At 43.3% G+C, this 22,068-nt stretch overlaps 4 protein-coding genes across 4 annotated transcripts in view; 2 read left to right on the top strand and 2 right to left on the bottom strand.

The window, feature by feature from the left end:
- The first annotated feature begins 1,447 nt into the window (after positions 1–1,447).
- LOC6561174 (RNA polymerase II degradation factor 1) lies at positions 1,448–6,903 on the top strand. The gene is made up of 6 exons (XM_032735663.2): positions 1,448–1,454; positions 1,579–1,731; positions 2,677–3,596; positions 3,965–5,543; positions 5,670–6,200; positions 6,462–6,903. Exons 1-6 carry the CDS (start codon positions 1,448–1,450, stop codon positions 6,878–6,880), a joined length of 3,609 nt encoding a protein of 1,202 aa, XP_032591554.1. The 3' UTR covers positions 6,881–6,903.
- Positions 6,904–7,735: 832 nt separating this feature from the next.
- On the bottom strand, positions 7,736–14,194 carry LOC6561032 (uncharacterized protein CG5098). The gene is made up of 6 exons (XM_001986546.3): positions 13,046–14,194; positions 12,813–12,968; positions 12,405–12,616; positions 11,641–12,050; positions 8,711–11,502; positions 7,736–8,570 (listed from the first exon to the last, which is right to left on the bottom strand). The coding sequence occupies exons 1-6, from the start codon at positions 13,115–13,117 to the stop codon at positions 8,031–8,033; spliced, it is 4,182 nt and encodes a 1,393-aa protein (XP_001986582.1). The 5' UTR covers positions 13,118–14,194; the 3' UTR covers positions 7,736–8,030.
- A 392-nt stretch (positions 14,195–14,586) lies between these two features.
- LOC6561226 (thymidylate kinase) lies at positions 14,587–15,648 on the top strand. The gene is made up of 3 exons (XM_001986545.2): positions 14,587–14,748; positions 14,849–15,215; positions 15,277–15,648. Exons 1-3 carry the CDS (start codon positions 14,601–14,603, stop codon positions 15,461–15,463), a joined length of 702 nt encoding a protein of 233 aa, XP_001986581.2. The 5' UTR covers positions 14,587–14,600; the 3' UTR covers positions 15,464–15,648.
- A 104-nt stretch (positions 15,649–15,752) lies between these two features.
- Positions 15,753–22,068, bottom strand: part of LOC6561225 (GATA zinc finger domain-containing protein 7) — a 31,395-nt gene continuing 25,079 nt past the window's right edge. The window contains exons 2-5 of the mRNA XM_032734341.1: positions 18,632–19,254; positions 16,739–16,949; positions 16,467–16,676; positions 15,753–16,359 (exon numbers count right to left, since the gene is read on the bottom strand). Coding sequence (XP_032590232.1) covers positions 15,967–16,359; positions 16,467–16,676; positions 16,739–16,949; positions 18,632–19,254 — 1,437 coding nt within the window. The 3' untranslated portion in view covers positions 15,753–15,966. The remainder of the gene's footprint in view (positions 16,360–16,466; positions 16,677–16,738; positions 16,950–18,631; positions 19,255–22,068) is intronic.

The raw sequence follows: 22,068 nt of genomic DNA, 5'->3' as shown, positions 1-22,068 counted from the left end.
TTTAGCTTTTTGTTGACCAAACAAAGACAAAAATTCATCGCTATTTGGTTTGGCAAATTGTGGGCAACTACTGTTGTTTATTATATATACATTATATATATTATATTTTTATGTGTATATGTGCATATGTATTCAGCATGTAGGTTTATTATTGGAGTGTAGTACAATTCATTCATTCAGGTCTTCAATATAATTTTGGGCCCTTCATTTGACATGATCTTCACAATGGGCCACTGTGCGACACACAAGTGTTTTGCCGTTTGGTTTTTGATTGTTATGGCTTCCTTACACAACAATCAAAACGATTGCAGGCACTTTTCATGGCAAAAACCCTAGACTGACTGCACATACAAAACACTTCAAGTGTGTAGCTGGCAAGTTCGTTGCCTAAGTCTTTTGTTTTCACTCTGCAAAATTCACCAAATAATGCCGCAGAAAAAAGCGTCCAGTAGTATACTCTAGCTAGACTCTAATATGCAGACAGACAGCTTGAGCACTTATATATTATTTCCAAAAATTATAATGGGCTGTCAGTAACTTGACCTCAGATATATGTTGCTCTTGGCAGCTCCACAGACAACACTTTCAATTTAATAGCTTTAATATTTATTTTGTCTTTGAATGATTATCAATTAGTCGCATTCTACTAAGATAACTTGACACGTCAACTTAGGCTCTTGATTAATTAAACGATTGGAAGCACGTGGCAAATTGGAATGAGCCAATGACATTAGCCAAAAACGAATTAATTCCGTAATTTATTTTGCAATAACTTAACGTTGAGGGAAACTATTGATTACTTGCACCAGCTATTTATATTCAACATAAGGACTACTCTGCTATATTTTTTAAATTATAATAGATTGCAAGATCTGATGTTAACCTTAATAAAACCAGCAGAAAACTGCAAAGCTTTTGCTACAGTCGTCTCTGTTTTGATTAGCCAGAAAGTGCATTTTAGAGTATTAAACATGTGTAGATTAAACGCAAATTGTGATAGTTATTTGAAGGTCAGTAACCAACTGAAATTTGGACAGTGGTTTCCTTTTATTGTGTCGCTGGTTTTCTGAGAGATAAGCTCTTTGGGCATTTGTACGCCATGCATCACAAATATATGGCTAACTGGCGAATCGAATTTGAATGTTTGCTGAACCCACGCAGTTGCCGTTCAAATCGCCGACAGTGCCGTTAATAAGTTCATACACAAATGTTATATGGCATTTGTTTTGATTTAATAAATTAGCATTGGAACACGTCTAACACACCGCTTAATATGGTTACGTGTGTGCGTTAGAGCTGCGGCACACCTCAATGTGTTTGTGTTTATGCTAATTAAGTGGCTCGCTTGGCTCTTACGTCGTTTTATATTCAAATGTTTTCAACAGCATGTTCGTTTTAATCAATGAATGTTTATTGATTCATAATTTATCAATCAGTCTAATGCATAATGTTTTGTAAGTGTGCCATTTACATATTGTTTAACTATTGATTATAGCATGCCCCGGTTACGATTACGATTGCTGCCACTGCCACTGTTGCTGCCACTGCTGCTGCTGCTGTTGATTGGCGGCACGAAAGCACAAGGTAACTTTGAGGATGCGGACAAAGCGAGTGATTACACCGATCAACAGTTTGATTTGCGTCACACCATACCAGGAGAGCCCGGCGTGGACTATCCCATACTGAGCGAGGTGCCCAAGACGAGCTTCGTCTGCAAGGGCCGTCATGAAGGTAAGAGACAAAGTTATCAATTAAATTATCAGTTAAATTATGTAACATTTTATGCTGTGAAGCTATTAGCTAATTTATATTAGTTTTTGGTTGTAATTTGAATTCAAATTTGTACTTTTCTATGTTAAATTTGTGAATTGTGCTTAGTTTTCATAACTAAGCAAAAAAATTCCAAGGAAACTATTGAGCTACCTTCGTGTGTGGTTGTTAATCTAAAACATAAATAAAATAGACCACTTAACAATTTGTGTTTCTTTTTTTTCGAGCCAAAACAAATTATTCAACTGGAATTAAGTTCGCTTCACTCACACTTTCAAATTATTTTAGTGATGAATTACTATTAAGATAAACCTTAAAATGCTAATCTTCTCTGAAGTTTGATTGATCTATGTATCGCTCTCTTATAATTAAATTCACCAGCAATAGTATCAATCAGTATCTTAAAAGCACATGTTTTGTTCATGATATTGCGAATCTTGTGAGACCTTCAGCGATTTCTAAGGCGACTTTGAGCCTTCCACAAGGTTGGCGAATATGGAATTCTTGCAAGCAATACTTTTCAGTTAGTACGATTCAATAATGATTTTTAAATCATTATAAATGCAAATTGATACAAGTGATTTTGTGGTGCTTAAACTTAAACAAAATAAACTGCAGCGAACGTGTTAAAAGCTAAGAATAAGTAATAGAAGAAGGGGAAAGGCTGAGCAATTCAACTGTACAGTTTTTCTTCCAATTCGGTTGAGCTGTTCTATAATGTATATTATAGATTGCCTTTTATCTGTGTGATATTTGTAAATTTAAGTCTCCTGTCTTGCATTATATGTTTCACACCGAGTTTCAAAAGTGTTACATCAACTATTGTGAATGACATTCATATATAATACATATTCAAATTTGTATTTCTTAATTTTATTTATGTACATAATTATTTTCTCCTTTCAGGTTACTATGCGGATGTGGAAAGTCGCTGTCAAGCGTTTCGCATTTGCGCTCACACGGCACGCAGTGCCCAGGGTTTTGGGTTTCTGTGTCCCAATGGCACCATTTTTAGCCAGCAGAATTTTGTGTGCGATTGGTATCGCAATGTGGACTGCGATCAATCGGAGCGCTACTATGACATGAATCGTGACAATAGCGTTGGAAGCACGCAGCAAATGATGGAGCGGGTACGTCAAATGATGGAGTATCCCACCCAGACCGTAACGAAGGCGCTGCAGGAGCAGGATCAGCACATTACCCATCATACGCTCAGCAAGGATCTGAGCAGTGCTAGTGGCGTCTTGACCCAGTCCACTGACGTCAGCGCCGAAGATCATATACTGCGTGGTGAGGACATCAAGAGCGAAGCTCTGCCGGCACCAGCAGCAACTGAAGAAGCAACACCTGCAGATGGCGACGACATCTATGTGAATAGTCTGGGTGAGCTTTCGTCCGATCCGGGCATTCAGTTCGATCACACAAATGCGCACATCATTGCCGAATATCCACGTGAGTATCACTACATGAAGCAGAAGAACTTTGCGGAGCGTGTCAATACCGGCTTGGAGCTGCCTAGCGACACCTCAGCTGCATCCAATGAGCAAATGGCCCCCGACTACATCAAGCAGATACGCAACACCAACGATGAAGCCACACAGCTGGATTTGGTGTCCAACATTAACAATCTGCTGGAGGATGTAGTCACCGATTTGGATCCCAGTATCTCCGGCTATCAATTAATGACTCCGCACAAGGTGAAGCAGCCATTTCGATTTCTAAGTCGAGGTTTTTCCATGCAAGCGAAAACTGATGATGATAAGGACGGGAGCTCATCCTATTTATACAATAAACCCAAGCAAACACCGGGCACAGTCAGATTTACGGTAGGTCAAATGAAAAGCCCCCCAAATAACTCTACTTCTGTTGTATCTAAAGATTATAACAATCTATCTATGCTATCTTTTACATACCCTCGAAGAGAGTATTTTGGACATTTATTTGTAAATTTTGAAGTTATTCTGGTTTTTAGTGCGATACTGAACAAAATACTATTACTTCAACGGTATTAAATCTTCGGCACACCGAAGATGAGTCTTCTCTCTTTTACTCCTTAATTCCTATCTCCATTTATTTCTCTTTCTCTCTCTATTTATAACACTTTCGCTATCCTATCCAACTATCGCCTACAATTTCGTCTATCACGCACATATCCTAAACCACACAAAACCATCAACAACAATTACCACTAAAGCCCAATGAGATACCCATTGATGCTCACAAAGAACACAAGCATAATTTCAACAATAATGATAAAACCACAAGTACCACCACAACCACTGAAATCCCCACAACTGACGAGATCGAAGGTTTGCTAATAGCACCTGACCTGCCGCCAGAGTTTGAAGAAGACACCACTAGTTCCACAATTGACACCACAACTGAGGAAGCTCCAGTTGCTCCTAGCTACATCAGTGAGCTCCCACTTATAGAATCCATAGGCCAAGCAGCTGCACTGACCGCCAGCATAACGTTGGGCGAGAATCTACAGCAGCTGCAGAATGAGCCACAAAGTGCCGCCGAGGCTGATAAGACGGATGTGGATGTGCAGGCGGAGAAACTGCTGCTTGCGGGCGTCAAACAGACCTCACACGACGAGGAGTCAGCATTGCGTATCAATCAACAAACGCAGCAGAAGCCAGAAAGCACCACTAGCAGCACCACAGCTACACCAATAACCACACCAGCCATGCTCACCTCCACAGAAACCGTGACGGAGATTAGCAGCACTCAGGAGCGCATTCGCAGCTATCGACGATTTGCACAAAAGCGAGTTGTTGGCCCGGGTGGTGCATTACGGCGACAAGTGAATACTCCACGCAGCACAACGCCCACCACAAGTAAAAGCACCACACAACGCTCAACAGCTGCTACGCGCAGCTACTTAGAACGACTGGCTGCAAGTCGATTGCGTCTATCGCGTCTATCACTTGCTACTAAGCCAACAACAAAAGCAACAACATCAGCAACCACACCTATCCCGACCACAACAACAACCCCTACGGGCTCGCCCTTGTCCTTTGTAGGCTCTAGCGGCGATCAGGGTCCCAATAAGAAGATTTCCGTGCGCGATATTGATAAGGAAACGGCTCAGTCGCAGCCAAGCTGGGACAGTGTTCAGAGCAATTTGCAGCGCTTTCAAGTGCAGCGAGGCAATCGTGTCTACACTCCAGCCACACGCTCCACAAGCAGTAGCAGCAGCAGAAACACAGCCAGACCAACCACCAGCAGACCCACTATTACGACATCCGTTCAACGTAGCCGCAGTCGTCATTCCAATTACCGAACTCAACCACAGCAGCAGCGAACACGAGCCACAACCACGCCACGTAGCACCACAACAACACAACGCACCACTGCCGCCGCTGCATTGTCTACACTATCACAGCAAATCTCTGCTTTAGCCAGCGGCTATAGTTATACTCCGCCACTTAACCCACTTAATATACACATTCAAACACACAACCACAATAATGCACCCACAACCGCTGAAACACATACTGCAAGCGCCTCACCACAACAGCAACAACAGCAAATACAGCTGTCACAAACCACTTCAAGTCTAAATCCTTCCTCTGCTTTCCTGCCATTTGATAAGTTAACGCGTGCTATTGTTGATGACTCCATTTTACAGAACTTTAAGAGCAGCCACGCCCACAGAACAACAAATGCTAATGGCTACAGCAGAAATTCCCAGCAACCACAACGCTCCACGAAGCCAACAACAAGCAACAGCTATCACTATCCTAAGCCAGCAGTAACAGCAGCACCAGGTAATAACATTATTTATTTAACATTTATATATAAACGACAAAAATAGGAAACTGCTAAATTTTATCATAGTTCCAGCCAAATTTTGTTAATTCCAGCTAGTAAGAAAAATATATCTCATTTTGCAGCTCTTGCCAGTCTGAGCATACCACAACGTCCTCAGCAACAGCAGCAGCAACCACAACGCCCTCAACAGCAACAGTTGCCCTCTATAGAGCTTTCCAATATACCAGGCATTGTAATTGCTCGTGCAGAGGGACAACGTATTGCGCCAAATTCAGCCAGCAGCATCATCTCATCTTTGATCAATAAGCCACAAACGAAGAGCACTCAAGCCAACTCCTATGTGGCGCTTGACGATTTTCTCAATAATAAATTTGGACAGGCAACCACAGAAAAAGAGAATGTTGCAAGTCCAGTGACATTGCAGCAACAGCGGCAGGAACAGTCCGTTCAACAACATCCACATCAGATAGTCCAACAGCATCAGGAACAACAGGCACAACCTGTGCCTCAGAAGCAACAGCATCAGATATTGCAACAACAGCAACATTCGCAACATCAGCAACATCATCAACAGCAGCAGCAACATCAGCAACATCATCAACAGCAGCAGCAACAGCATCATCAGCCAAATAAACAGCAACAGCAGCAGCTGAGCTACATAACCCAGCGTTACCAACAGCAACCACAAGAGCAGCAACACTTCCATACACAGCAGCTGCAGCATCAAGATCAGCCACGCCATCAGCAACACCATCAGCAGCACCAACAGCAAAACCATCAGCAACACCATCAGCAACACCATCAGCAACAACCACATATCCAGCAGCACCATCAGCAACAATCGCATCCACAGCAAATCAATTACCAAACACAATTCCAGCAACAACCTTATCAGCAGCAAAATCACTTCCAAGCACAGCAAGAGTTGCAACGTCCTTCCATACAATCCATTCAACAGCCCTATCTAACGGCCAACATTTTTGTGCCCTATCAGCAGCAACAGCAACATTTGCCGCTTTTTCCACCACTGGCTGGAGCATCATTAGCAGCAACGACACATGTTACAGCTGGGCGTGGCCAGCAGGTGGATCATTTAAATGTGCCATTGCCGGCACTACCTAATGGTTTGATACCAGCGCCCACATTGCAGGTGGCGCAAAAGCGCAGCGATGTCAACAGCAACCAGCTGAAATTGACCAGCAGTAAGAAGGATCAGGGCCAGGAGGTTGCCTTCTATGCGGGCCGCACATCCTACGAGGTGCCGCAAAGCAGCGTTGGTCGTCTGCCCAATGATATAACGCATCTGAGACGAATACGCCAGCAACGCTATTGAGAGCAACATCAGGATCTTTGAGATTACTACTACTACAAAGCTATTAAGTTATTATTTATGTTGCTAAGTGCTTAGATTAAGTTAATTCAATTGTATATTATTATTATATTCGATTCTTTTGCAAATATTTATTGACAAATAAAACGACAAATTTGTTGAAAACGAATCTTTGGTGTGTTTTGTTTGTTGTTGTTTTTGCATTTCTTCATTGTGAGATTAAGTTTTATTGTTTAAGTGTTTAGAATTCTTTCTTATTATAATGAATACAAATACAATACAATGTTTTACTTGTACATGTCGCTATCGTATTTATTATTTTTATTATTTATATTGTTTAACAATATAATCCATTTTGAATAGTTTTCGAATGTGGTTTTTATTATGGTTTGTTTTGTTGCTTTAATTGGTGTCAAACATTTTCTATTTACGGTTACAGGCTTACGTTAATTAATGCTGTGCACAATGCATTTATCATCATCATTATCATTATCAATATCATTATTATAATTATTATCATTATAAATATAATTAAACGGTATGGCATGGAGTATTTGTTTATACATACAAAATTGAACTAAATTATCAATTGGCATATGCATAAATTAAATATATCGAATGAAGATAAAACAATTTGTGATGTGGAGGAATAGCAAGATCCTTCCCGATGTAAGTGCGAAGTAATATAGGAAATGTAAAGTATTCGCATATAAAAATAATTACAACTAAAAAGGTACAAACATATGCTAAGTACTAAATATAATCGAAATAATTTAAATTACGTATAATATATAAACAATCATAATATATATATATATATATATATATATATATATATATATATATATATATCAAAGTCGCCCAGTTGTAACAGAGCCTACATAAAATGTACAGCAGTTCGATTTTTACAAAAGTTTTAAAATGATTACAATGGATCAGAAATCGGCATTAAAAGCAACATGAACAGCAGCACCAGCGACCGCCTTGTAGTCCAGCTAGGTAAAAGTCTCGTTTTAGCCATTTATTGATTATATACAGAGCAGCCAGCTGGATCCAACAGTGGGTTAGGATGCTGTTCGGACCTGGATTTGTGTATCCGAACGTGCGCTCAACGCGTGACGGCCATACGATATTTCTGCACACGCACGCGTACTCAGGGAAGCGAATTGATGTTGAATACGGGCGGTGGCACAGCCGTTTGCTCGACAGAAATGGCCGACATCGTGGTCGTTGCTGTTGCTACTGCACCTGCTATTGGAGCTGTTTCCTCCTTTGCCTTCTGTGGCGCATGCAGCTGACAGTAGACCTTACGATCCTGTTCGCTTAGGCTCCAGCTGGCGACCCGCGCGCATGGCACATGTGCGGCCGCCTTGCAGGCGCGCTGAAAGCAACATACATTGGCTCCCGACTGGGCACAGTGTACGCACTGATACCGCGTGCTATCCCATACCGCTGCATCCAGGCCATTCACATGAGCACCAATGAGCTGAATATCGTTCGCCCACACAGCGCAATCCTCGTGCATCCAAATCTCGTAGCCATGCTCCGAGGTCTTCGACATTCCTCGAAACGTTTCCACGAACTTTGTCTCGTGACTGCAATCCAGCGGATCCTGTGAAGAGCACTGCGATTCATTCGGATCATCGCTGCAGGAATAGACGCTGTCATGGGTTTGCTTGCGCTTCCGCTTGTGCTGTCGAAGATTGGAAAAGTTTTGAATCAAGTCAGAGAAAGCTATTAATTAGTTTGCATGGAATGGACAAAATCATGGTCTCGGCTCGAAAAGTCAGTTTTTGTGGAACTTACAGATGCTTTTGTGTTAGGGCTACTTACCATGGTGATTTTGGGTGCCTGCATAATGTTTGCCAGCGTCGCTGGCACCACGGGCAGATTGCGTTCCTGCAGCTTGACCATGTCGGCGCGCTTGCGTTTGCTCACAAACAGACCGTCGATATCGTTGCTGCCAGCCGGCACCTGCACGGCCGTGCGATACTCCTCGCAATCGATGGACACCAGATAGGGTCCGAAGAGATCGCCCAGTCCGAGCTTGTGTGGACCACACTTGCAGAACACACAAATCCAACTCGAATCGGTGGTGTCGGCATCGTAGCGATTGCTCAGTGTCGAGCTATGCATTCCGCGCAGATTCTTGCGCTCGTGCGGCGCCTTTGTTTGCTTCTTCTTCGTCTGTTTCTCGTTGACATCCTCGGCGCTGTGCGTGTTCTTAATGCTAATGGTGCCATCGGGCTTGATCAGTATGAATGGTGATTTGAACCTGAGATCTGGAGGGGCAGCGACGCCATTGGGCGCCGGTGTGCTGTCCTCGTCCGTGCTGAAATTCTTGCGTGCGCCACCAGCGCCACCTTTTTTGTTCCCATTTTGTTTGGCGCCGTTCTTCCCCGCTGGCTTTTTGCCCTTGGGCGCGTTCTTTTTATTTTTCGGCTTCTTAGTGTTCGCCTTTGAACTTGGCTGCGTTTTGACTGCAACAGATGCTGCCACTGCTGCTGCTGCCGCTGCTGTTTCGCTAAGTTTGCGCGCCGCAAGTGCAGCTGCTGCAGCTGCCGATGTGCTTGGTTTGTCATCATCGCTGTCCAGCTGCACAATCTCCACTTCGGTCGGCGGTGGCGGCGGCTGCCTCTTGCGTTGTGGCGTTTTCTTCGCTTTCTGTTGGTCCTCGATGGTAAAACGTAACAGCGACGGATCCATGCCCATCGAGAGTCGACGCGGCGGCAGGCAACGCGTTGGCGGCGTTCGTGGCACTACTTTGGCACTCGCTGCCGTTGATGCTACAATTGCAGATGCAGGTGCTACTGTTGGAATTGGTGATTGCTGCAACTTAATGGGCGTCTCTGCTGCTGCTGTTGGCGTGGGACTGTGTATGGGACTTGGCAGCGTTGACTTCATTGCCGCTTTGGTGGCAATGGGCCGCACCTCAGGCGTTGGCGCCATTGGTGGCGTGCTGGGCGCGGGTGGTGTGCTGGCCGCCGCTGCTTTAGTCTGCTCCACAGCTTTTTCATTGTCCAGTAACAAATGAGCACTCAAGTCGTGCTCGGCGCGAGCTGTATCTGCTGCCTGCTCGGCGGGCTCATCTTCAATGCCGGCAAACATTTTCTCCAGCTTATCTTCCACCTCATTAAAGTGACACGGATCTACAGTGGCAGCATCAACAGCATCAGCTGCAGTAGCAGCAGCTGTAGGTGCTGTTATTTTTGGTGCTGTTGCTGCTGGCAACGGTGACTGTTTGTCCGCTGGCGATGCTGTTTCATCCTCATCATCGTGCACACTGACCGCCGGCCTGGCATCAATGTCGCCCTGCTCTACCAATGCCGGCGAGGCGGGCGTATCTGTTATAGCCTTATTATTGTCCACCTGCTGTTGCTGCTGCTGCTCCTGCTGTTCCACTTTGCCGGATGGCGGCTCACTCGCATGACTGCTGTGCGTCGCAGCGCTTGAACTGCTCGAGCTGCTGCTACTGCTGTTGCTCTGCGGACTGGGCGGTGGCAGCGTCGGTTCATTTGATGCATTTGTGGCGGCGGGCAGCTGTTCATCTGCAATCTGTTGACATTGCAGATGCTGCTGTTCAGTAAGATTGCGTTGGAGTAGTGCCTGTCGCTGCTTCTTTGTCTTGGGATTGTCCGTCGTTGTGTCGTTGTACAGCGTGGAACTGTTACTATTCTCGGTTGCAGCAGCAGAAATTGTCGGGGTTGCTGCGCGTCCATTTTCCTGTGGCAGTTCGTGCTCGTGCTCCTGTTGTGGTTGCTGCTGCGGCTGCGGCTGCTGCTGCTGCTCCTTCCTGGCTGCAAATGGCTGGAACTCGCCATTCTTTGGCGAATGCTTGGGACTGCAGCTGTTGCTAAGCGGGCTTGGAGTGCGTTGTCTTTTCACATTATCGCTGGGCGTCAGGCGCATCACTTGACTTGCTTTGCGTTTGCGCCGCTTGCGACTATTGCTGCTGTTGCTGTTGGACTCTAGCGACTCTTCGTTCGAGGTGGTCATGTACGGCGATTCGGGCGCCTCGACCAGCTGTTTATCCTCAGCATTCGTGCTACGATATGCGGCAGATGTGGATAGATCTGTAATGATCGGCTGTGGCTCCTCGTGCGTCGACTGGGGCTGCTCCTCGTCTGGCTTGTGCTTCGACAGCATATCGAGATTCGTCAATTGCGTATTGCGGGAATGCATTTGTGCTGTATGTGTTTGCTGTGGCGATGTCTGCCGCTGCTGCTGTTGCTGTGGTGGTGGTGGTGGTTGGTGCTGCCTCAGCTGCTGTTGCTGCTGCTGCTGAAATTGTGCGCTGGTCATGTGAGACGGTGGCGGCGGTGGTGGTGCTAGATGCTGATTATGATGCGTTGGTGGTGGTGGTGCATAATGCAAATGTTGCTGATGCTGTTGCTGCTGTTGTTGTTGCTCCTGCTGCATGAGCTGCTGATGTTGCTGCTGCTGCTGCGGCTGATGTGGTGCATAACTGCCAACACTTGCATGCAGCTGATGATGCAAGTGCAACTGATTATAGTCCAGCGGCGACTGCGGCGTTGGCGGCGTCTGTGGTCCATTATATTTTGGCGGCGTCATATTATATGGCTGCTGCTGTTGCTGCTGCTGATGATAGTTGCGCAGCGGTGAGGCTATAAATGGAAAGCAAAGGATTTAGCACAATTCGATTTTAAGCATATAAATAATAATCGGTTATATATTAAGATAGTAAGAACGGGTTATCCTAACAAAGAAATATAAACGCAATTACATTCTGTTCAAACACTTACGCTTCTTGGCATGCTGCTGCTGCTGCTGTTGCATGCTATGGGCGGCCAGTTTGCCTGCCGCGCCAGCCGCATAGCTGCACTCCTTGCTGCTCAGTTCAGTGTTCTTTTGCATGCTCTTCAGCTGCGTCAGCTTAAAGTTCTCGTCACGGTTCTGCATGTAGTGCGATGGCGGCACATTGTTGTTGCTGCTGCTACTGTTGGTGTTGACACTACTGCTGCTGTTGTTGTTATTGTTGTGGTTGTTGTTGTTGGGCGGGGTACTCGGCGGCGGCGGCAACAGCGACTCGCAATCGGCAGCGCCATTCGCATTCAAATATTTACTGGCAGCACTTGCAGGCGATGCCGACGCAGGCATGCCCGGCAAATGTCCTTGCTGCGCTCCTGCGGGCGTATTTGTGGTCAGATTGTGACTGTATGCGAATTAAAAAAAAAAACATAAATATAAAGTTAATATGGAGTGTTCATTTGTAAAGAGCACATATTCCAAGTTGCAAAACTTGCTTTACACACAAATATTGTTAAGTACATGTATTGTTGCAACAATTTTAGAATTTATAAAATTTATAATTATATAAAAATACGATAAAAATGATTGACTGACTGAGAATATTTTGCATAGTAATTTATTAAGTGTGACAAAATTATAATACCCAACGAAAGAGTTTATATACATAAATTATTCTAATTTTTGAATATCTACAAATGCAAAGATGTTGTTATCAGATTTTGAGGCTAAGGCTAAGCATATAGTAAATGTTGCTTACATCGTTGGGTAATTATGCGGAGCATGTAAATGTGACGACTGTTGTTGTTGCTGCTGCTGCTGTGATTGCTGCTGTTGTTGTTGTTGGCCAGTTTTACTTAGCGCTGGCGCAGCACTGCGACTCGACTGCAGCGACAAATCCATGGAGTCAAAGGGCAATGTTCCAGTATATGGCGGCGCCAGCAACGGATTCATTTGATGATGATGATCCAGCTGCAAGATAATACAAAAGATTAGATCCGATTTACCAACATCAACCAAGGCATGTCAACAATTGAAAATACAAACGGGAGAAATAAAGAGAGACATTGGAGCGAGGAGTTAACTACGGGTGGATGTTGGATTTTGGTGGCATGCTTTTTAATTTTTCTTTTTGTGGGATACGACGAATGAAAACTACGCTAATTACGTTTTTATGATTGGCCGACATAAAATTGTAAATTGCATCTGGAGGTGGCGGCGGCGGCGGCTGAGCGGACGCATGCCAGGCGAGAGGGGATCGCACCAGCGGCCGTTCGTTGGACATGTGCGCCAATTGCGGCTGTCGCGGTATATACGAAGGTATCTGCAGAGATGAGGTTCAGTTTCGTGTGTTTGTCTCTGATGCTCGTCGGCGGCAGATGAACAACAGCAGATACTTACTTGCAGGGGATTCCATGAGGGATTCTGTGCCGCTTGACTCAAATGACCGTGCGGATGATTATTGTTGGACATGGTGAACCCGCGGCGTAAATGCTCAAAACTAACTGAGATCCTGCATGGAGAACAGCTACAAATTGAAATTAGATTCTAAGTAACTTGATTGCCGACAATCGTGGCCAGGGGCGAGCCTGGGCGGAAATCAAAAACAATGATAGGCACACACACAGTTGTTGTCAGGAGGATCGCAGGATGTGTCAGCTTCAACACTTCGAGCGTATTATTAACGAACACATAACTAAATTTGGAATTGGGGGAAGCACTGAAAGCACTCTGTCTATGGGGCCATACGGCATGTGCTACAACAATGTCCTGTCGCCCATTTGTTTACGTTAAACGATGCGGCATTAAACCGATAGAGATAGAGGAAGAGAGACAGAAAGAGAGAGATAGTGAGAGAGAAAGAAGGGGAGAGAGAGTTATTCAATTATTGCAGCTGACGTTAGTTTGCAGCACAAACAAATTTCGCACGCACTTTTTTTCACACCAACCAACGACCACATCCACCCACTTGCAAAACTTTTCAGCGAGCGGTCCTTGAGCGATAACGTAGACAGTCGATTAATTATCGACTGTCGTCGGCAGCGTTGTTTTGCATGCCCGTCCCTGGTTTATGCTGCTGCTGCTACTTGTGCTTGTGCAGGGCGCTACGCGAGAAACACGCGGTCTTTGCATGTATGAATGAATGTTTAGTGTTTTGATTAATATGGTTTACGAAATCCCATTTCTTTGTTTGTTGTTTAAATGTGGTTAGCGGAATGTGACTGGCAGGTGAGTATTAGTTGGAAGTTTTGCTGTTAATTAGCACTGTTTGCACAAGTACCTCTGTCGCGCCTTCTCACTCACTCGCAAGTGCAGCGCATTGCAGATTCGGTGCGACTGTTTTTGCGAATTACTTGTTTTGGGCCGAAAAGGCAGGCCAAAAGCAAACCAAGCCTTTGCCAAAATTGCACAAATGCACGCACTCTGTTGTTAACACATTGTTGCGTTTGCTCAATCAAATTGTCACTTATTTAACAAATGCCGCATAGACGTACGCGTTTTTTATGCGTGCTTTAATTTGTTTAAAACAAAATGTAATTTACGTGTGCTTCTGCTTCTGTGTTATGAGTGTGTGTGATTGTATGCGTATGCATGTGTGTGTGTGTGTGTGTGCGTGTGACTGTGTTTCTTGGCTAATGAGTGGAGCTAGAGAACTATCGTTCTAGTTCCGCTTCCGCTTGAAGTGCAACATTGCGAGTTCATGCGTCACACATATATTTATTAAAACGCGAAATTGATGAATATCAATTTTATAATAAATGATATTTCGCTCGCATCTAAAATCATTTTTAATTTTTAATTACGAATTGAACGATATGTTGGCCAAATGCCGCATATTACCGTTCGCGGGCAAAGCAATCAGCTTTTTGTTACGCACTCGCGCATTTCAGCGCCTCTGCAGCCCTGGAATTTCATTGGTACATCATTGGTACATTTCATTGGCCCTGGAATTTCAATGGTAAAATTGTTTTCCCGGTTTTTTTTGATATCTCGCGCTGATAGAACAAATAGACACAACAATATGCATGTTGGGAAACGTGGCGCATTTATAGTATTTGAAGGATGTGATCGAAGCGGCAAAACAACACAAAGCCGACATTTGTGTGAGTAAAACTGTTAATAAATACAGCTGACTTCGCAAGAAGTAAAAGCCTTTTGGTAAAATCCATTTTGGATCATTGAAGATAATTAATGCATTTCCAGCCAGTGTGTTGACGAGTAAAGGTGTTGACATCAAACAAATTAATTTCCCGGATCGCACTACAACAATTGGCGGGATGATAAACGCATATTTGACAAACACCCAGGATCTGAAGGATGAAGTTATCCATCTGCTCTTCTCAGCTAATCGCTGGGAATGCGTGGACAGTATTAAAAAAGATCTGCTGGCCGGCACGACGGTGATTTGTGATCGTTATTCTTACTCTGGAGCGGCGTATTCAGCGGCAAAGGGAGTGGATTTCGATTGGTGTTGTGCACCTGACCGTGGTCTCCTCGAGCCCGATGCTGTCTTCTATCTTAAAGCCAATCTCGATGAGCTCACATCCCGCGGCAGCTACGGAGAGGAGCGGTAGGTAATCTGCATATTTTGTTAATTTGCATACTCTGACTTGTTTATTTTTCTGCTACAGCTATGAGAAACTGGACTTTCAGCGCAAGGTTGGAGAGCAATTTGATCGCTTATACGCACAACGGTCGAGCTATTGGCATCTGCTCGATGCGAGCAAATCACTCCAGGAGCTGCAGGACCAAATTGCCGCAGTTGCTGACGGAGTGTTACAGCAGGCGGCAGAGCAGCCGCTGTCGACAATCAAATAACGTTGGCTTTCAACTGATTTACGTTCGGCAGACGAATCAGTAATGATTTATAATGTACATAAATGCGTCAACGACCGACGCAAAACCAAATTATCTCTAGGATTATGAATTGAAATGGTTGTAAATTGGTTTCGATTGTATGTGTAAAGTCAAATCTGGCAAATAAATAAATATAGATTTGTTAACGTGTTGCGTATTGGTTTGAAGCATTGAAGCCAATTGATTTATGACCACGATACGTCTGCATCCGTGGCTATATACACACACATATAATAAGTGCTCGCATCTGTTGGTTGCTCCATTGTATTTAATTTGTCTTAATTATACATTTTTGATTTTTACAATTATTTGAACATACAAAAAGAGTGTATTACGGCTAAAACCACAGCAAGAAAAATAAATTACCGCCTTCAACTTAGTTGCTAAATAATCCAAATTTGATGTGCTACCCATTGTGCTTGGCACTTGGTCCGAATTTGCGCGTTAAACAAATGCAATTCAATTCAATTCAATTCATAGATATCATAGTCAGCATCCGCACGCCGACTGCGTGTACCTCCAGCTCCACTTCCAACTCTAACACCACCTCCGATGCCATGTGCAACTTTGGGGGCACGGGAGCGCAGCGCTAGTTGGCGATAACCCACACCTGGCTTATAATCGATGTTGCCAATGGCACCGCCGTGTCCCTGCAGATTGGTCAATGTCGTCTTAAAACGCTTCTGTGCCTGATGATATGAGGCAATGTCGCCATAGCTGTGCTTCGGCCACATACACTCACAGCCCGAAGGCACTGTACGCGTCTCCGATTCCCAGCAGCCGCTGCCTTCGTTCAAGCGTATCAGGTGTATGGTGCGATTAAGCTGAATGCACGAGAACCCAGTTGCCGAACAGATCTATGAAGTAGAATTTGGTAAGTAAATTGGATTGGTTACAAAAAGCCAAGGCAAGCCTGTTTAAAAAGTATTTCACTGCGAAGAGAACTGGCGAAAGAAATACGCACCTCACGCTTCTCACCGACCCGTTCGTTGAGAAGGGCACGCAGCAGAGGCAGCTCATTGCTGCGATAGTTGAAGTCATAGTTGTGCATCCTGGCTGGCAATGGGGCATAGTTATTGGCACAGGTGACCTCCACATAGTGATTGGGCCGATATTCGCCATTGTCCAACTTAACAGTGACTCGGTTCGTGGGGCACAGCGATTGGTAGATGACCTGTAAATTGTTTTTTTTTTTTGAGTGTCAATTTTAACAATCGAATATGATGATCAGCTTACACCATCGCCGCCGTGTGGTTGTGGTGCTGCTGGTGGCATAACACTGCGCACGCGTCGCTTGCGCACATTTTGTATACCATAAGGCAGTTGATCGCTTAGCTCGTCGGCATCATTGTTGGATGATACGGCATAGTCCTCCTCGCCCTCAACATCTATGTCACTTTCTGTTGTCGGATCGTCATTGCCGTACTGCTCCGGCTGTCCTGAATTCCTGCAATTGCATACATGTATATATTGGAATTTACGCTTTGGCAATGAATTAGCGCTGCTCGTGCATCTAACGCCAAACGCTGCCGGAAACGGCGGCGGTCGCCCGTAAAATGCGCTCAGCAGGGAAAAACAAAGAGAAAAAGAAATGCTTTTCACGTTGGCTATTTGCATGGCGTTAGATAGTTTTTATCTCGTTTTGTCTCGCAACATTTTTTTCTCTACATTTTTTTGTTTGCAGCTGGCCAACAAAAGCGCATCATTTTGCATTCAACTGCAGCAAATGCCAATGAATTTTTTAGCTTTCATTTTGCGGCGTTTGCGCGCTTTGTCCGCCTATTTGGTGCGGTGAAGAAGTAGAAGATGGAGGGGATGCGGCTTGGGATGTGGGTGGTGCTGGATCTGGTTGTGGACACAAAGCTCCCTTTCGTAACGCGACTGTCGTTGACTGCCAGCGGATTTCCTTTTTCGTTGTCAATGCTTTACGCTGAGCGGTAAACCCACCAGCGACACTCACATCACCCATCCACCACCCACCGACCGTCCAAGTGCAACCACTCACCGCAGGGGTCGCTTGCTTTTTTTTTTGAAGCGCACTTCAGGCAAACACAACGGCTTTGATAGTTATGTCGCAAAGTTTGCGAAAATGTTTAGCAACGAATGGATGCGTTTTGGAATTGTTGCGTTCAGGGACTGTGGAGAGCCAAAGCAAAACAGCAGAAAATTAAAGCTACTTAATACTTACTGTTGCGAAAAAAAAATAAATAAAAAATAACGAGGTTTTTATTTGCCTTTTGCATTTGAATTTTAAATTTAGTTGCGTTATTTTCTTAAATATTTTTTAGACAAAATGTATTTCTTCTGCTTTTTTTGTTGGTTGGTATGCAACATTTACTAAATTGTAGTATTTTCCTCTTTTTTTATTTGTTTTACTATTCCTCAGATTTTGGCTTATACAAATATTGTTTCTTCTCAATATTTATTTATCCCTCGTATTCAATAAAAGAGGTCTGAGCTTTAATTTATAAGTTAAGCTGCTGCTACGAATTAATACTATCTATACTATTAGATACATATATCAATCTATATATTGATTTTATTAGATAGCTGTAAGTCTGTTAAAATTTCTTTTTCCCTATGAACCTGTTTATAGCGCATTCAGCTGTTGACTTAACTTGAGCAGAAACGATTTTTTGCATTTGGTCTTTTGTCTTCGACGTTTTATTGTTGCTCGATTTCTGCTTGGCGTCGCATTACGTAATCTTTGGCATAGCCATCGCAATCGCCTGATCCTCCTAAGCCTGATCTCGCAAGCAAAAAAGCCAAAATGCGACAGAACGATAAGGAGAGGGGGTGCGAGGGTGCGAGGGTAACGTCAGTGCAGCATAAAGTGAATCAGCTTAACTGCTTGCGTCAATGTTGTAGGTCTGGGATTTAGTTGATATGCAGAACAAAGCTGCAGGCAAATCCAAAAGCTAGAGCTTGGAGCTTACTTATTGTCAAGCTGCTATCATATTTGGGGCACATTGAGGAATGTGTCAAATTCGTCTAGCTGCCCTTGCTTCGGGCCGGCCACATTTTGCCAAAAACTTGCTACGGCTAATTTTCGTTTGTGTTCTGACTTCTTTACAGGGGTTTGTGGAGGGAGGTGGTGAGGGGGAGTGGTATTATAGAGTGTCTATGTACCTGGACATGTAGCTGTTACTACGACTACGACGATCCAGCGGCAATTGCTCCTCTTCTGTTTCGTATTCAGCATCAGCTTGCCACACATTGTTGTCGTTGCCATTGTTGTTGCTCTTGTTGCTATTGTCGCTGTTGCTGTTGTCGTTCTTTCTGTTACTGCTATGTGTGGCAGCAAACATGCCTACACCTTGCACAGCCGCATTTAAGTCAGACAATTGCAAAAGGAAGTCATTGCGAGCTGCCTCAGGATCATCAACAAATTGCTGTTGCTGCTGTTGGCGTTGGTGTTGCTGCTGCTGCTGTTGTAGTTGTTGTTGTTGCTGCTGTTGTTGCTCCTGGGAATTTCCGTATAGTTTTTGCTGCGACGGTAGCCATTTGGCCGACGCTTTGTTGTAGTTATAGTTGTCATTGTTGCCATCAGCGTTGTTCTCGCTCCTATCTACCATGCCATCAATGTTGTTGTAGCTATAATCATTGTTGTTGTTGCTATTGCGGCTCTTGCTATAGTAGCTGCTGTATCTATTGTTCTGAAGCGCTGGCGTGGACTCATCGCAGGCCAATGCGAGCGATGTGCGCGTCGTCGGGCAACCAAATCGGGCCGCAGCAATGGCCACTAGCAACAGCTGTAATGGTACACAATAACAAATAGTTACAAGTTATATACACATATACACTATGAGAGCTATAACATACTGACATAAAAAACTATTTCTTACTGAACTGTTTGGTTTTAAAGTTCTTACTGCTGTTTTAATAGTCCTAATAAATCCGTTCGTCATTCGGACTTTCTTCACCGAATAGTCTTAATTTCGATTCTTTTTTTTCGCTTTATGTTTGCAATGGCATAATAATAAGCAGACACAAATGTTATTTTTTGTTAATGTAATTAAGATGCTCAAAAATAGTTGTTAACTGCGTAATTTGATTTGATTAGCATATAACATTTAATATGGACGCCAAGTTCCGTAACTGGCTTAAACCTAACCACTAATTCAAGTTAAAATCTCACAGGCATTTGATTGATGCGAAAATAAAACATAAAAGAGATGTATACGCAAAGTTCAATTCCCCTTTGGAAAGTTGACAATCAATGCGCCGGAATAATGTCAAAACCAAAAACCCCAAAAACCAAAACCGAGCCCAAACAAGTTGTCTGAAACTTTCGAGCCTCGAACAGTGTCGAGCAGGCTGTCTGGTTGTGGGCCTATTTTGGCTTCGTTCGGACATCGAAAACTTTCAGCAGCCACCATTTGGACATGCCCCATGTCTGTAACTTTTCCCGTAACTGTGTTTGCCTGATGACTTTGATTATGTGGTCCTGGTACTCTTACTGACTTACTCTCCTTGTCCCTCGCTCACTATCTCTCTCTCTCTCTCTATGGCTATCTCTCTCTCTCTCTTTCTCTGGCTCTTATACTCCTTCGAATATAGCCATTGCGACGCGTCATCGCATTTCGGGTGTTGCTTTGAGTCCTGTCCCAGGCTGACAGGCTGGGAGGCTGCCCGGAGGCTGCCTGGATGCTTTTGAGGCCACCGTGCAACGCATGCGATAATATGCCGCACGCGTTGTTCATAGTTATATGGAACATATGTATATTATGTACTTTATAGGTATGTAATCGTATATTTCACCACATTCATAATAAGCACACGATACGTGACCAAATAGTTGGCGCCTAAAAAGAAAATGCTCAAAAACTATGCCAAGTGGGAAGGGGCCATATGATGTTCTTATTGAATACCCTAGAAATTGGTTAGTTTAGGTTAACTTGGCTTGCAACAAATAAGTAATATGCTTCTAATCTAATATATAACAGTCACATGAGCACATATCATACATCTCTGAGTGTTTTACAAATGGAATGGACTTAAATTAACTTAAAATTTAAGGAATAACCTGCAACACATAGCAAAAATACAATAAGTCCACAAGTGGACCACAAGTTCTTTTATCTCAGGCTAGTTTTGCATGCATGCGATACACATACATACATACATACATATCTAAATCGTATATACATACAGGACTATAAGTTTCTTGTTGCTGTGGCTTTATAAGATTTCTTTTTATGTCTGCTGTTGTGGCATTTCCTGCCTATCGTCGCCTGGCTCAGTGCCTTCCGCAGAACTTCTTTCATTTGTGCCTTTTGCCCCAGCCGCCCGTTTTCCCCAAGTAGACCAAGTTTAGGGCAAGTTTGTCAAACTATTTGTATGGAATTCACAATTTCTGTTGATGAAGTTTCCCCCAAGCCGCTCTCTGGCTTACGATGGCCTCGTGATCTGCGTGTACAAGTGTTTATGGAATTGAATACTTAGAGAATGGGGGCGAAGCAGGACAGCCAGTTGTGGTGGGAGGAGGTGTTTGTTTTTACTGCCTGATAGTCTTACAGGTGGCTTTGTTTTAGTTTAAGGTATCTTCTTTTGATTTAAAGTTGTCAGCATAAGCCGATTTTGACCTTGGGTCAAGCTGGCCAACAAAAATAAAAGGGTCGTCTAATCCAATGCGGATGTTTAGGACCGAACAAATCCCTGCCACACGCTTATGGAAGTGGTTTTATTCTTGTTTTTTTTTTTAAGCGAATTTAAATTTTTGTAACGGCAATAAATTGAAATATGGTTTTTATTTTCATTTATTTGCATTAAAGCTCTTGCAACAAAAAATGTATTAGTTTTTTTTAAGCCCATTTCATAGTTTTTTTCTGTCGTTTTCATGCCGTTTTTAATAAACATTAATTAAATAAATAATTACCCAACAGTTGTGTGTGTGGGCTTTGAATTTGTAAGCATGAATGCGAACGTGTCAAGGACAATTGAATTTATAATTTCATAACTAATGACTACATGTTTGTATTAGTGTATATACATATATATATGTACTTTTGCCATTATAATACCCTAGTTGAATCCTGTAACTTACTAAATTCAATTGCCATCCATTTCATTTTTTATAACTAACATTTATTTTATTAAAAAATAGATTTTTTCAAGACAGTTGTTTTTACTTAAAAACTGAGATAAACGACTTTTGTGTATACCGAAAAGCGCTACCAACAAATCCAAAGCCTATCTTCTATTAAAACTTCTAAGAGACTTAAACCTAATATATCAATGTTTGTAGTAAGTTTTCTACTAATGTTTGTTACAGAGTGTTTAAAAGTCGTGCGCTTATTAAGTTATAGTTTTTGTTTTGTGAAGAGTTTTTGCAGCTGATATTCAATAACATTTTCAATCAAACAACAATCCACCGGGCAATGTTCAACTGTCGAAAAACATTCGCCCACACACAGGTACCACAAGCATATGTCGAATTCGGATATATACATATATTATATTCTATATTGAATAAACGGGGGACCTTTGAGTTTTCAATTGAATTTTGTGCACGGTAGCAATTGTTCGACAAAACTTTGTCCTTTCACCAAAAGCGTAAAAAAGGC

The sequence above is a fragment of the Drosophila grimshawi genome, unplaced genomic scaffold (assembly GCF_018153295.1).
Source record: "Drosophila grimshawi isolate 15287-2541.00 unplaced genomic scaffold, ASM1815329v1 contig_1367, whole genome shotgun sequence".
Taxonomy (NCBI): domain Eukaryota; kingdom Metazoa; phylum Arthropoda; class Insecta; order Diptera; family Drosophilidae; genus Drosophila; species Drosophila grimshawi.
Note: the sequence above shows the minus strand (reverse complement) of the source record. Positions and strands in the feature narration are given on the sequence as shown.

What these genes read in the sequence shown, in the direction of transcription:
- LOC6561032 (XM_001986546.3), bottom strand. Translation starts at nt 13,117, where the DNA reads ATGTCCAACAATAATCATCCGCACGGTCATTTGAGTCAAGCGGCACAG. An exon ending in CCTCATGGAATCCCCTGCAA is followed by an intron (nt 12,969 to 13,045) that starts GTAAGTATCTGC and finishes TCATCTCTGCAG; the next exon opens with ATACCTTCGTATATACCGCG. An exon ending in CCGCATAATTACCCAACGAT is followed by an intron (nt 12,051 to 12,404) that starts GTAAGCAACATT and finishes ATTCGCATACAG; the next exon opens with TCACAATCTGACCACAAATA.
- LOC6561226 (XM_001986545.2), top strand. Translation starts at nt 14,601, where the DNA reads ATGGTAAAATTGTTTTCCCGGTTTTTTTTGATATCTCGCGCTGATAGA. An exon ending in AACACAAAGCCGACATTTGT is followed by an intron (nt 14,749 to 14,848) that starts GTGAGTAAAACT and finishes ATGCATTTCCAG; the next exon opens with CCAGTGTGTTGACGAGTAAA. An exon ending in GGCAGCTACGGAGAGGAGCG is followed by an intron (nt 15,216 to 15,276) that starts GTAGGTAATCTG and finishes TTTCTGCTACAG; the next exon opens with CTATGAGAAACTGGACTTTC.
- LOC6561174 (XM_032735663.2), top strand. An exon ending in CTGCAAGGGCCGTCATGAAG is followed by an intron (nt 1,732 to 2,676) that starts GTAAGAGACAAA and finishes TTCTCCTTTCAG; the next exon opens with GTTACTATGCGGATGTGGAA. An exon ending in CGGGCACAGTCAGATTTACG is followed by an intron (nt 3,597 to 3,964) that starts GTAGGTCAAATG and finishes TTACCACTAAAG; the next exon opens with CCCAATGAGATACCCATTGA.